Here is a 13,839-nt window from a genome sequence, read left to right on the forward strand (position 1 = left end):
CGCAAGGAGGGAGGGCAAAAGCAATGCAGATGCAAAATTACAAATCCCACAGATGACTAATGCATAGAAAGACATTGTTTCCTATTCCCCACCTTAAACCTGCCTGCTGAGGCTACCAAGAAATGTGATCATTTCTGTAAGGAGGCTTATGCAATAAGATGCCAGGACAAATCTGAGGAAACATCAGTGAGGCAACTCTCCTGAACTTCCTACTACCAACCTGGATGGGTTTTGGGTAGAAGAGATTCACTTTATTACTGTCACTTCCAGCTAAAAGGAGTCTACTCAAAACAAGAACCTGTGGTACAACTGCCACACAGTCTGCAGTTCCAGTTAAGACAATCAGAAGTTCAAACACTTGGGTCCAAGTCACTCAAGCAATAAGATAGGATTCTTAGGCCATTTAAAATAAATGGTTATTCTATCTTAGTAAATTGACTCACTCATTATGAGTTATATACTGCAATGATTTAACTCATTTTCCAGGAGGAAGATTAAGAAGAAAAAAAAATTCCTCCTGTAAAGTAGCAAAATCCCATGCTCCAAGATATATTTAACATGGTCGGCAGCAGTGCTGCAATCAGCTTCAATAAACACAAGTGTACTGCAAGCAAGAGCCTTTTCCAAACTGCATAAATTACAGCTTTCTAGCTGGATCTTAATCCACATGTCATGTATTCTTTGTGTATTCATGAAAAAAGTGTAGAAATATGCAAACACCCTAAATCATCATCACTACTCCAAGTTATTGAAGACTTGGAAGAGCAGTTATGACAGCACTCTCATCTATAAGCAACATATATTCAGTAAAGAAATTTGGATAGTCTTCTCTGCTTTTACTTGCTTGTAAGATTTATTGTTTCAGTTCAGACCTTCATATATACCAAGACATAAAAATATATTTTAATTGCTGTTATGGCAACACAGACATAAAAGTACCTGCTTAAGCTACGTCCTGTGCTCTGGAGCCTTTTGAAAGACATCTCCTTCAGAGGAGTCTACAGGTCACAACTCAGAGAACGGTCCCAAGTATCCACAACCAAATTTCATTTCTCTATTGAGTGCAACATCAAGGTAAGAACAAGCTTACTGCCAACCCACTGTGATGGGTCTTGGTCTTAGAACAGTCGATGGTAGGGCATATAGAAGCAACATCGGCCCCCTTTGGGTTACTCAATCAATATCACTGCCCATTAGAAACATCAATAATCATCTCTTCAACACCTTGCACATTCCAAGGCTTGTCAAGACATGTTCATTTAATTTCCTTTATCTTTTACATATTTTTCCTGCTTGACACCCATAATAAAACACTGCTGACATGCTGAAACCCACTACATTCACCTTCTAACTATAGTTTTACAGCTCATTTTAAACCTCCAAAATACATTTAGAAGAGTCTTTCCTGCATAATTCAACTCATAATGATGGACTGTAGAGCATTAGCAAGACAGAAATTGAGCAAAGACAATTAAAGTCTTTGTAATACTATTAGGTGAATATGTAAATATTATCAAAGAGAGCATAAAAATCTGTTTTTCAGTAAGAGAAATAAAATTCTAATTGTAGGACTGCCTTTTCAATGCTACCGTCCAAAACCTTTGCACAGGATATAACAGAAGCACAAGAGAACTGCACAGGTATAGTTAAGGACAGTTTATTTTGATTGCGGAACCCACATTACTCGATGATGCATAAGCCAAAGAAAGCACAGCTAGATGTTAGATCCCAAGCTGAGTTCACTGGGCTAATAATTAGAAAGATTTTTTTTTTTTTCTAACTTGGAAACAGAGCAAATTTGATATGAAAATCACAGACTCAATAACTCCATCCCTTGAGGCCATTTCTGCAAAGTCACTTTTCAAAGCAGAACCACAATATAAGACCATCTGGAAGTTCAAGTTGCTGCAGAATACAGTTGCTCATTTATTAAGCAGCACTTCAGACCAAAAATTTCACTGAGGCACTAGACTGTATATTGGGGTTTTTTGTTTGCTTTTTAAATTAATTTCAGGAAATAGGTAAAAGGAGTTTCACCTACAAGTCCAAAGAGTTTGGAAACAAATGTCCATATTCATTTTCACACATTCTGTGAGCCACGCAGGGTCTGGAAATTTTACTTTCCTGAGCAGTATGTTGTTCACTGCATCACCTTAAAAGAATCTCCTGCTTTTTGTAGTCTGGATTTTAACCTTAGTGTAGGCATGCACTTTGTGGGAATGCCCAAAGCATCATGCAGTCACTGTGCACCGATCGCTCCTGACGGACAGTGGGTTTGCTCAAATGAGTCTTGCCCTTGAATACCTGACTTTTTGTGGGTGCAGACAGAAACAGTTGTGACACCAAAGGCTATTCCTGACTCCTTGAGGTTTGGCAAGCATCATGCTGTCCGTGAGGCTCTCCCAACTGCTCTCACCTCCACCTGCCCAGCCACTGACCTGGACTTACAACCTCCTCACACAGCGCTGCAACTTCGTTCCCTCCTCAGGCTGCATTTGGAGTAAGGAGTCCCAGGAAGTTCAGCTGGGACATCCAACCATATTTAAGGAGGTGGGGAAGTCTGTTTCTTCATTTAGCATTTCTTTATTGATAACATGAGGCACCTGAAAGCAGGCCCACCTAGCATTGAGCATGCAGTGCTAAGATCTGCAGTGAACATCAAGAAACGCCGTTTGTTTTGCTTTGGTGCAGCAATAACAACATGGTGATGCCATTGGGAACAATGGCAATTACACAGCAAGCCACTTTAGCACTACCATATCATTACAGCTCGATAATATGCAATCAAAACTTTATTAGCAATCATCAGCAGCATCTATTATTCATTGCTGAGATCAAGCTAAGGAAGGGAAGGCTGCATTCGTACCACAAACAGGACTCAAAGCCAGTCTAAGCACTGGGTTGGAAGCCAATTCCATGGCTGTACAGTGCTGAGTCACTGCATAACCTTCAGCAGAATTACCACCTCAGTTGTGTCACGTATAAAATGGAATAATAACAATCTATATTTCCAAGAGACATTATTAGGAATAATTTTAACTCAGATGTACAGATAAGCATTAGCATTAATTTCTTAGGGGCTGCCAAGTCAAAGTTAAACTATTTGACTGTAAGATTCAAGTATTTACATCTAAAGTTGTAGGCATACAACACATGCAAACAGGTACCTGAGGTTGTAAAATATGTGCACCTATATATTTATGCAAAAGTTGGTCCATAAAGCCTATGAAAACACAAACTAAATGGTCAGTTTGATTCAGCTCCTTTATACAGTAAATGTGCTGAATAAATATGTGTGTGGGCTCTGACAGGAACAGCACTAGTATGCAAAGTATCTTCTATGTATGCACAACTCGTGACAATAATTTTAGTACTTGAATTTTCAGTCTTAGTCACAGCATCAGTTTTTTCATTATGCTAATGAGGCCTAACACAACAACCAACCAACGTACGTATTCCCAGTACGTACCACAAGAGTAGACCCAAAAACAACTCTCTGTTTCTTCTCAAAAATTTATCTCTATTTATTTCCCTAGATTATTTGAGTCAAATAATGATTCAATGTACTCCAATCTGAACAATTAGTTAATAAGCAAACTAGGAAAGCATCAGAAATAGCTGACTAGAGAAGCACACTGGTGTTTTCTAACTACATACTTCCACCGAGATTTTGTCTTCACCTCTTCAGTGCAACCAGACATGGCTGCTACTAGTAAAAAAATTGTTAAGGCTTTCAGTATCCAGTACTATTTTCCTTGTTTATTCAACAAGAAAAAATTCCAAGGTAATACAAACTTAGGCCTCTCAAGCCTGTAACCTGACTTTTTGGGCAGGCACAAATTACCTACACAAACTAACAGTGCTCTGCAGAGGCACAGAAACAATGTCACCAAGATTCATTCACCTGCAAACCTTCTTCGCATAACCTCCCCCTACCCAGGCATCTACCTCCGACTGGTGTTTTTCACCACCATTTGCATTGTTTTTAAAAGTCTGACTGCAACTCCAAGGTTACTGAGAACAACAAAAAGCATAATTGAACCATCCTTTCTCGTTCTTTGTTTCAGTAAGCAAGAAGAAAAAATTCTTTGGAGTGATAGGAGAAAAACAAAGAAATGAAGAGGAAAATATGTTTTAGAGGAAGAAAGATGCAGTTTCAAGAAACTAGAAAACTGATAAACACCCAGCTAGGACAATATTTACTGACCTGCAAGTTAAATTGGGAGATTGACGTTAAAAAAATTACGCTGGTGGGGATTGATCAGATTATAAAACTGGTCTATTTTCACTTAGTGACTAAGTCACTGGTATGATCTAACCAGGAAGAAAAACACTGAACCAATTCAGGAAATAGTTGGACAGAGTCTACTCCCCCTAGTGCACAGAAACAGATTAATGGCATTTCTCCACTGACAAAAAAACTCCATACCATTTTTCCCACCTGTTTTACTGCATATTTGTTCTGATGCAAGTGAGAGGAATGCAAAAGAGAACCAAACAAAAAAGTTGAAAAATATATACACTATGCATTCTGGGCAGGCTGCCACTGTGAGTGCAACACCCCAGTTCCATCAACAAACATGGGTGAAAACTGGTGAAGCTCCAATCATTTTAGGCAGGGAATAACAAAGCAGTTCCCTGACTGCACAGACAGGTCTGTTCAGTAATTTAGTACAAAAAATGAGCTACGTCTCAGAGAGGCACTACTTGATATTCTTGCAGTAGCTGGTCTGATTTGTGCTTTTCCAGACCCAGGCACTTTGTAGCTGCCCCAATCCAACAACTGCATGTGCCACTTTTATGCCACAGTGGGCGGAGGTAGAGGAAGGAGGTGAGCCCAGATCAGAACACATCCAGGCATATCAGCTATGACCCCTGACCCAAGTGCTAATCTTAAGCACTTGCTTCCTTTCAGCTTTTCCACCCTAGTTTTATAAATCACTGAATCACAGAATGGTTTGGGTTGGAATTTCCCGATGATGAACACTAGTATTATTTTATTTGAATGCAGTTCACACCAGTTCTTCATACCAGCTGTCAGCAAGGTCTGAATGACATTGTTTAAAGGGTTTATTTTCCTAAAAGAAAGCAAATTATCTGAAGCCTGTTTTATGTTTATTTTAAAAGAACAGAGAGTTTATTTTGAAGAGTCCAACTGAATAAGTTTAAAAGCCTTGTATGATAGATTACACTGAAGCGTGGAGAGCAAAACTTGAAACATATTGCACATGTTGCATGGGCCACTGGCATATAATAGGAAAGCAATGTGTGCTTACGCAATTGGGCGTATCCAAATTGCCATTTGGTTGTCTTCTTTGCACAAGATGTTGGACAAAAATTAAAACAGAAACAAATGTACAATTAATTTTGCATCCTGTAAGTTTAAAGGATAGTTACAAATGAACCATCACAGCCCTAAAATGGCCAGTCCTGAGCCAATACTAAGCAGCCTCCATTTGATCTTACTCTCTTTCCTGAAGACCCCCTTTCTATGACCAGAAATTCCCTTTTTACTTGAAAATACCCTTGCCCTACATGGACCACTGGCCCTGGCCAGACTGCACTCCTCAGCCACTGGTACAACAATAACCTATTGCAGATGCACTGTCACTGAGAAATCCCACAGGGTTAAAACAATGCTGCCTCCTTCAAAACAAGTAACAAGGCTGGTGTGCAGCATGTCCTGTTCACAGGCTTTTCCCACTCTCTATTCCCCTACCCACTCCTTCTCTTGGATTGTCTCTGTACAACTCCTTACACATACAGATGAAGGTCGACTCCCCACACAAGCTCTTGGGACAATATGAAGTTTATGAGTACCTAAGCCACAAGGTTTTAGATAAACCGTTTTTTTCTAGACCTGAAGCTTATGAGCTACATAAGAATTTCACACAAGACTGCTCAACTAAGTCTCCTGTCATTTCTTTCTACTGCTACAGATAACCAGCAAAACTAGCATAGCAAATATTTGAGCAGTATTATATTTATTGATAACAGTGAAATACTTTCACTTTTCAAGTGTACGTGAGGGGTCTAGCAAAAATTTCTTGTGGAAGATTTATAGATACACAAAAAAAATTAGAGCACAAAAAGCCCCCTTAGCAAAACAAAACTAACACTTGAGAAGATAACCAGTATGACTAGTATAACATAGATTTACCTTAGCCCTGGTTCTGTGCTGATGTACACCTGAGCGTGCAATCTGTGCACACAGAGGCAAGAAGCATATTGATATCTTAATTCGCAAATGTTACGGGAATGAGAGTCAATCAGAAATTTATTTGGATTACTACTTATTCCCAGTTGTCATAAAACACCATATAACCTACACTGGTAGCACATTTCATCCAGACAATCATGATTGATTCTGAAGCAGGATTATTTACTAAGCTCGGTACAGTACTCGAGCAGCAACAACTCCCAACAGACACATCCCAACACAGCAACCATTCCAAACTTTTTATGTAAATTTGATGCAAAATTTCTAGGAAAAGGAAAAGCATGGCATCCTGCAAAGTGGTATCAAGAAGGTTCCTTATATTCTCTATCATTGTTCATCTCTACTGTTAAAGTTAATTTCAAACTCTTTCTTATTGACGTACAGGAACTACACTGAAGGAAGAGAAGGAGTAAGAGCCAGTGACAATCTGTATAATACTACATTACTATCAGTCAGCTACCAACTCAACTCAGCAGCAGTCTGGAAAAGGAAGAGATGGATCTATTCCAAGAACAGCAGGGGGGAAGGTTATAGAAAAAACAGAGAATTTACCTCCACAACGAGCTCTCCAGCACTTTCCCCATGTCAGTATGATAATACTTGGTAAGGATCAGGATCACCTAAAAGAAAATGAGAATATATATTTAAATATGTAAACTGATGTAAGAAACAGAAGTAGATCATAGGCAGCATTATTTTGGGGAAGACAAAAGTGAGGCTTCTGAAAATCTGAATGGTATTTCACCTCAATTTTTACCTGTTAAGTTTTGCTTTTAGACTGGCTTTTTCCTTTCACTTTCTGGAGAGAGCGATTTCAGAATTTGAAGTTTCCTGCAAACCCAGTGACTTTGTGAAAGATTGCCCTTTTCACATGAGCAGTGGAGTTGGAATAGTCACATAAATACCACCACACACATGATACCCCCCAAGCAATCCTTATGACTTTCTCAGCAGGAAAAACCAATCTGGTTGCTAGTTTTAATTTAGGAGGTAATTCTAGAGAAACAATTATTTTTTTAATCCAAAGTGTTAAAAAATAGTGATTAACTTTGATTATCCAGATAACAAACACAAAAAAAAATTAGCTCTAGTCTTCCCTACAAGATCAGAAATGCAACTTTCATGGCTATCATTTTTCATTTCTTGAAGTATCACATTTTCCCCTTTGTGAACCATCTCTGTGCTCTGTAAATTACTCATCTGCATCACCAACAGCCAATAAAATACATGAACAAATTTCATAGACAAAACATCTATGATGAACCCAATGAAAAGAGTCAGCAAGAAACACTTTCCATCCGCTCAATATCTGACAAATCCCCTGCTTAAAAAATGTAAGGCACTAGTCCATGACCAGTGTACCAAGCTGAATGCTATGGTTTACATTTATACCCTTTAAAGACTTAATTCACCTGCTGCCATATTAGTGGTTCTTAGATCCATGTTCCCATAACAACACCACAGAGGTAGAACAGGAAGAAACATCTGGCTCCTCACACAGCTGTAGGCTTCCTTTCATGTGGGGTCAACCCCAGGCTCCAACAGTTTGGAGCAAGCTGTTATTTAACTGGCACTGCCTCTGCTTCTGACCCCCAAATGAAACCTGCAGCAAACAGCAACTGCAGGTACTCACTTTGATTATTCAGATAATTAATATGCCGATGATACATTTATGCTGCAGTCTCTGTGTTCTGGAGCTTGTGAGAGAACAGAATTCCAGACCATGGATGTTATTACATGGTACTTTGGAAATAACACAGTGTTTTACAGAACTGAGCTATAATACCAGTCTCACACAGGGTTATCTAAACCTAATAAATTCACAACACATATTCTTTGATGTAAATTGATATAAGTAAAATCAAAAACAATCTATAATTCACAAATAGTATTATTCCCTCCTATTCTCAAGAGAGTCACAATCTACCAGACGACTTAGTTGGGATTTGATTCTTTATAAAAATAAAGATTTAGTTTAAAACAAAGCAAAAAAAAAAAAAATCTTTGTAATAGGTTACAAGAATTACAAAGCCAAGAGAAAGAACTACTTCCCAAAGCAGAGAGTATCTATGGATGAGATTCCTGGCTACAGCCCAAGCTATTTATTCTATTGTCAGTGTCTTAACTACAGCTTTTTGCTGGTGCTTGCAATTAAGAGGAAAGGGAAAGAACCTTCACTACTGGGAGCATCTATGGGCTTCAACTATTAAGGAAAAAGTTTCAGACTCTGCTTTTCCGGACAACTGAAATTCCTCTTAGGCCACAAAAATTGACCTGTGAGGTTTTTTTAAGAGATACAAGGATGCATATTTGGTACATGAAAATAAAAAAGAAAATGTCTAAAGATATAAGAGATCACATTCTGTTTCCTTCCATTCATGCAGAAATGGAGACTGAATCCTGAACTTAGTGAGAGCCAACTTTTTTCATCCCTGTACATCCCACAATCATTAAAATTCAGATGATTTTCAGCAATGTATGTTGGAGCCACCATGCCACAAGCTAATCTTGATGTTTCATTCCTGAATTAAAGTGGTTAAAATCACACACAGAAAATCCTATTCGGTTTTGCTCTGAATATAACCTGTATGGGAGCATCAACAAAGCACCTTCCAGGTAAGCCATTTCTGTAACTCAGCACCTGTTGGAAGCGTTAAAGATTTTCAGGCTTACTGCACTGCTGGTTAGCTGGAGTTCATCAAGGGCGTGCACACACCAAATCAGAAAGCCACACTTGTTCCACACACTTCAACTGAATGGCTTTCAGGTAACTGCAAACTGCATTGGGGATCAGCCACAAGCAATGAAACAGCCTCTTGACACTGCAGGATTGGTGCCTTAATCTGAGTCACAGCTCTGAAAAACAGATGCCGGTACTTTCCAATCTCACTAGCAAATTAACTGAAAAATTAAAATACCTTATTTTGCATTTTGGAAGTGGAGAGAATGACTTAGTAGGAAAACCAAAGCCATAATGAGCCATCTTTGAATTCTTGAACACCATTAGCAGATTCCTGTCGCAACTTAAGAAGTATGAGGCTGCTGGGGGGCTGACACCATTTCAACTATGCCAGTGGATTTCATCCCAGTATCCCAAAAAACAGAGGTCAGCTATTTAACAGATTTTACAGCACTGTCCTCTGGATTGTGGGCATTTTTCCAGGTGACCATCCTAATCATAACAGTACTTTTTCTAAAGTAATACAGATACAAAGAACAGAAGGAATTATTTCACAATAAAAGCACAAAGGCCTTCAGGATGTCTGGATTTTATGCAGCATTTTTAAGAGCAGAACCCTGTTTCACTGATTTCATTTTAATGAGACTCCATAATTACAAGCATTTTACAGGCTGGATGGAAGCCAGTGTTCATACACGTGGCTCTCCTAGTGAAAGCACTTGGGTGGCCTTTAGATGGGAAGAGGCCTGAGGCACAACAGCAACTGAGCAATGATCAAGGATAGGATTCTTAACCAGTTCACACTACCAATCAGTCATGGACAGCTAAAATAAATTTAACTTTTCTCTGTTATTATTTTACAGCTCAAATAAATCTAGGCGATGGAGGAGATTTAGATTTACCACATCCTTTATTTACAGATGGGTTACCCAGAAATCTCCAACCCATCCAGATTCTCAGAGACTTGTGAAACCTTTTTAAACCATTGAATCTTAAATTCACCCACAGTTCTTTTGAGTTAGCTCCCAGAGTATGACAGAGGGGGTAACAGTAACTTACTGTTCCATGCTAGGGATCTATGAACACGTGATGGTGCTTCTGGACAAAAAAAACCTAAAAGCGAAAAAAGAAAGTGAAAACTTCTAGCTTTACCAAAGCCTTTGCCCTCTCCATAGAGCCAGAGCAGGCCAGTATTTCTGCATATGTGCAAGGTATGGAAGATAAATCCCTCAGGATTCCAAAAATCACATGCAATGTGCATTGGAAGTAAGTTTTCAGTGGGAATAATAACTGTAGTTCTGGTCAAGTTGTCTGGGCTGGGCATTCAGAAATTTCTCTCATCCATTTTTGGGGAGGGGTAGGGGGTTGTTCGCACAGATTTTGATTCTTCCGTGCCATTCTCCTGCTTCCATAACTTAGTTCCTGCCTGTGTGAATTTTCACTGTTACAGCAGTCACAGCTCAAAACTGTTCTCCAAACAAAAGTGTTGAAGCAGTTTCTGATACAAAATCCTTTCTGGATGTAGGCCTGTCTTCAGGAGTGCACTGGGTTTATAGTGCCTGACAGACCAGGAAAACAAATGGAAAATTCCACAGATATTGTTACCCATAAATAATTAAAGAATGGTCTATGTTTATCCCCTCTCCTTTTCTGTTGCTCTCCTCTGAAAATGTTTTGCAGCAACTCTGGACCAAAAAGAGCAAAACTTCACTTTACAGAACACAATGTGCTTTTAATCACTTCCTAATATAACTTTGGTTTTAAAGAAGCCCATGTTAATCCTCTCTTTTCATCACCATGTCAGCCAGGAGGGCTGAGGAAGGAAAAAGGAACAAATTCTTGATCTTTCCTGGTGTTTATATTTTATCTTTGGGTCTTTTTCCTTTTCTGTGAAGGATTTGCTAAGATCCTTCTCTTTTTGATAAACATCAACTTGTGGAAATTTCTTTTTCACCCCATGCTCCCTCCATGATGTTTTTTTTTTCCCATGGACTATTCTTAACAGAGATCTCTCTTTTTCTATCTCCATGCAGATTCTTTCAGATTAAGTTTTATTTGACCCCTGCCATTTGTGATTTGAAGTAATTATTTTTTTTGGCATCTATTCAGAACTTTATTAGCAAAAGTCTCATACTTTCAAATGCGTAATTGCAAGTATGATTGCAAGCTTTTGTGTTTTCCCAGGTTTATTAGAAGGTGAGAGCATGCTGTAAATACTTCTGGGCAGCCAGAGCTACCAGGAAAATAAATTGTTCAGACAGACTCAAGTTCCTGCAAACTTTTTAGCATCTGTTTAATTTAATTCAAGTGAATGAACCCACTGAAATCCAAAGAAGTGTTTATGAGAGTCACTTGAACAGGTACTTAATGCTCTGTGTGACAGGAACATAAGTTGTTTTGCTCAAGAACACAGCCTCACTCACTTTTTCAGCTATTTAACTGTAACTATGCCACTGTGTATCACAACTATTCTAGGGAGATCAAGAGGTTCTGGGCACAGCCAATTAATTTGCCACCACCACCCCCTGTACCTCCCAAACTTTCTTGACAACTAATAACAAAAAACCTCCCTAACAAATCATAGGCAACCACTGCTCCAATCCCTCAAGCCACTTCTGCTTTTGCAGCAGCAGGGTCTTCAATCATCATGCTAAGGCTGGCAATACTTTTCACATTTCTTATTTAAAACAAAGACTTTTATGAGAAAAATAAAACTCTGGAGGTTATTAATATGAAGGTATATTACCACAAGGGTATTATATGGAGCAACTGCCATACTGCTATTAACAACTACATCATATTTTGATTATGCTGGGAAAACTGTAAACAGAAAAAAAAGGTTTTAGGTTTACTCTGTTGCAGCATTATGGTGGAAAGTGAAAAAGCAGACATTTAGACCACTACTAAAGCTATTAAGAATTCACTGTAGAAGTTTCTACTCTTCCCTGGTAATAACGTTCTTAAAAGCAACCCATGATTTAACATGAAATACTTGAAGAATTAAATTTATAGTTCTTCCAAATAAATTGTATTGGCAAACAAGAGAACTTAGTGCATATGAAGTCAGTCACTGGACCAGTGCACTTGTCTTAAGCATTAGTGATAATTCTGTACAGTGAATTTATTCATAATTCAAAGCAAGACACAATAATGGTTCAATTCCTGTTCTCTAGGAGGTGTTTCCCTCCATAAGAGCTGAATAAGTGCATAGTCTTGAAAGTAGTAGTTGTGATTGCTTCTGGATTCAAAACCATTTTAAATATGGTACTTTACACATTTACTTTACACCTTGACACTGAAAACATTTATTCAGAATAGTAACTTTAAAATATCAAATATGTTTAATCCACTATCTAGCACACGACAGGATTATATTCTGTTAGCACTGTATAAACACAGGAGAAAAAGATGACCTGATGCTTTCAGGAGCCTACAGTTCCAGTTCAGAACACTTCACATCATCAACTGATGTCACATTTTCAGTGCAAGCTTCTAAGAAAACTATGTTTATGTGATGACACTCCATATACACTGTGTGTGTGTGTACGTGTGTGTATATATATATATATATATATATATAGTTCTGGCTCCTCATCCTACCTTTTAATTCTAAATCCACTGATTGATTTCAATCATATTTAACAGAGAGATAGATAACCACATGGCTGAAGCAGCCATACCGGTTCATACCACAGGTCCATCTAGAACAGCAGTAAACAAAAACAAAACAAACAAACAAAAAAATTATAAGAATGGGGAGTGCATATAAATAAAGATGCTTCCCAAATATATTTTCCAGTCTTCAGTAATTTGCAACTCAGGCTCTTGTGAGTGGAACTGTCAATGGTCAGTCCTCAAAAATCAAAGCATATGTAAAACTGGTCAGCCAACCTGGACTGCTGGTACTCGAGCACATTCATGTTGCTGCTCCTCTCTAGAACCATGAGGTGCAGGTCCCAGGTTTCTGGGCATGCTGCAGATGCAGAGCAATGGGAACTCAGTTCAAAAGCCACAGAATTACAAGACTCAAAATTCTAGATTAAATCTGCAGCTTGGGAAACTGTCTCACATTTTAACTACTTTTTCAATTAAACTTCCTGTTCTTTTTCAAACAGCCTAAACCAATGTCACCTCTGATACAAAAATCTCTAGTTTTCTGTCATTGCCTTCTTCTACACAGCCAGAGCAATTTTTAAGTTTCAATATTTAACATATTATTCGATAAGCTCTTAAAACCACATTTGCAAACATGCCAAGAGAATAAATTTCTAAAGCATGAAGCAAGAATTTTTTTCCTAGTCTGTCTAGTCTACTAATTGTAAATTTTTCTGAAATACAGACTAGCTTTACTTACCTCCTCTAGTAATGTAATGTAAATTGAATTAACAATACTTCCTGCAGAACCAAACCTATTGTGAGAATATTCTTTTTCATTCCTGTGAAAATTCAAGAGGAAGCAGAGCTAACATCCAAAGACAACACATGTAAAACATCTTTAGTCTCTTCCACATATTTCAGGAATCCAACATTATGGATAGGCAATTCACCTTGGTCATCAGTATTATATAGCTATTCACTACCAGAAAAGAAAAATCAGATTTTAAGTGCTGTTTGTGAAATATTCCCAGTCTATCATGCAGTGTTACTGCCCAATGGTAAAATATAAAAATTGAAAATGAGCTTCTCATCTGCAATATTAAATCCTTTTTCAAGGCCGGAGCTTTTTTTTTTTTTTACATCACCATAAAAATAATTACACTTTATTTCAAAAAAGAAATTATTATGCAAGACATATGGAAACATCTGTAGAGGATACCACAAGCTAAGAAGACCATTCCTTTGACGCAGGGCTGTTGGCAGATTTGTTCATATTGGTTACTCTCCCTCACAGCTGCTCTGTCTTCACCACAACCACAGCATTAAATATCACCGTACTAAA

General features: G+C 38.2%; 1 protein-coding gene across 9 annotated transcripts in view; it reads right to left on the reverse strand.

Annotated features, from left to right (window-relative positions):
* Positions 1–13,839, reverse strand: part of SORCS2 (sortilin related VPS10 domain containing receptor 2) — a 598,972-nt gene that overhangs the window by 363,446 nt on the left and 221,687 nt on the right. For all 9 annotated transcript variants that reach the window (XM_032685842.1, XM_032685841.1, XM_032685845.1 and 6 more), the window contains one exon: positions 6,773–6,840. In XM_032685842.1, the coding sequence (XP_032541733.1) occupies positions 6,773–6,804 (32 nt within the window). In that variant the 5' untranslated portion in view covers positions 6,805–6,840. The remainder of the gene's footprint in view (positions 1–6,772; positions 6,841–13,839) is intronic.

This window comes from Chiroxiphia lanceolata, chromosome 4 (assembly GCF_009829145.1).
Source record: "Chiroxiphia lanceolata isolate bChiLan1 chromosome 4, bChiLan1.pri, whole genome shotgun sequence".
NCBI lineage: Eukaryota > Metazoa > Chordata > Aves > Passeriformes > Pipridae > Chiroxiphia > Chiroxiphia lanceolata.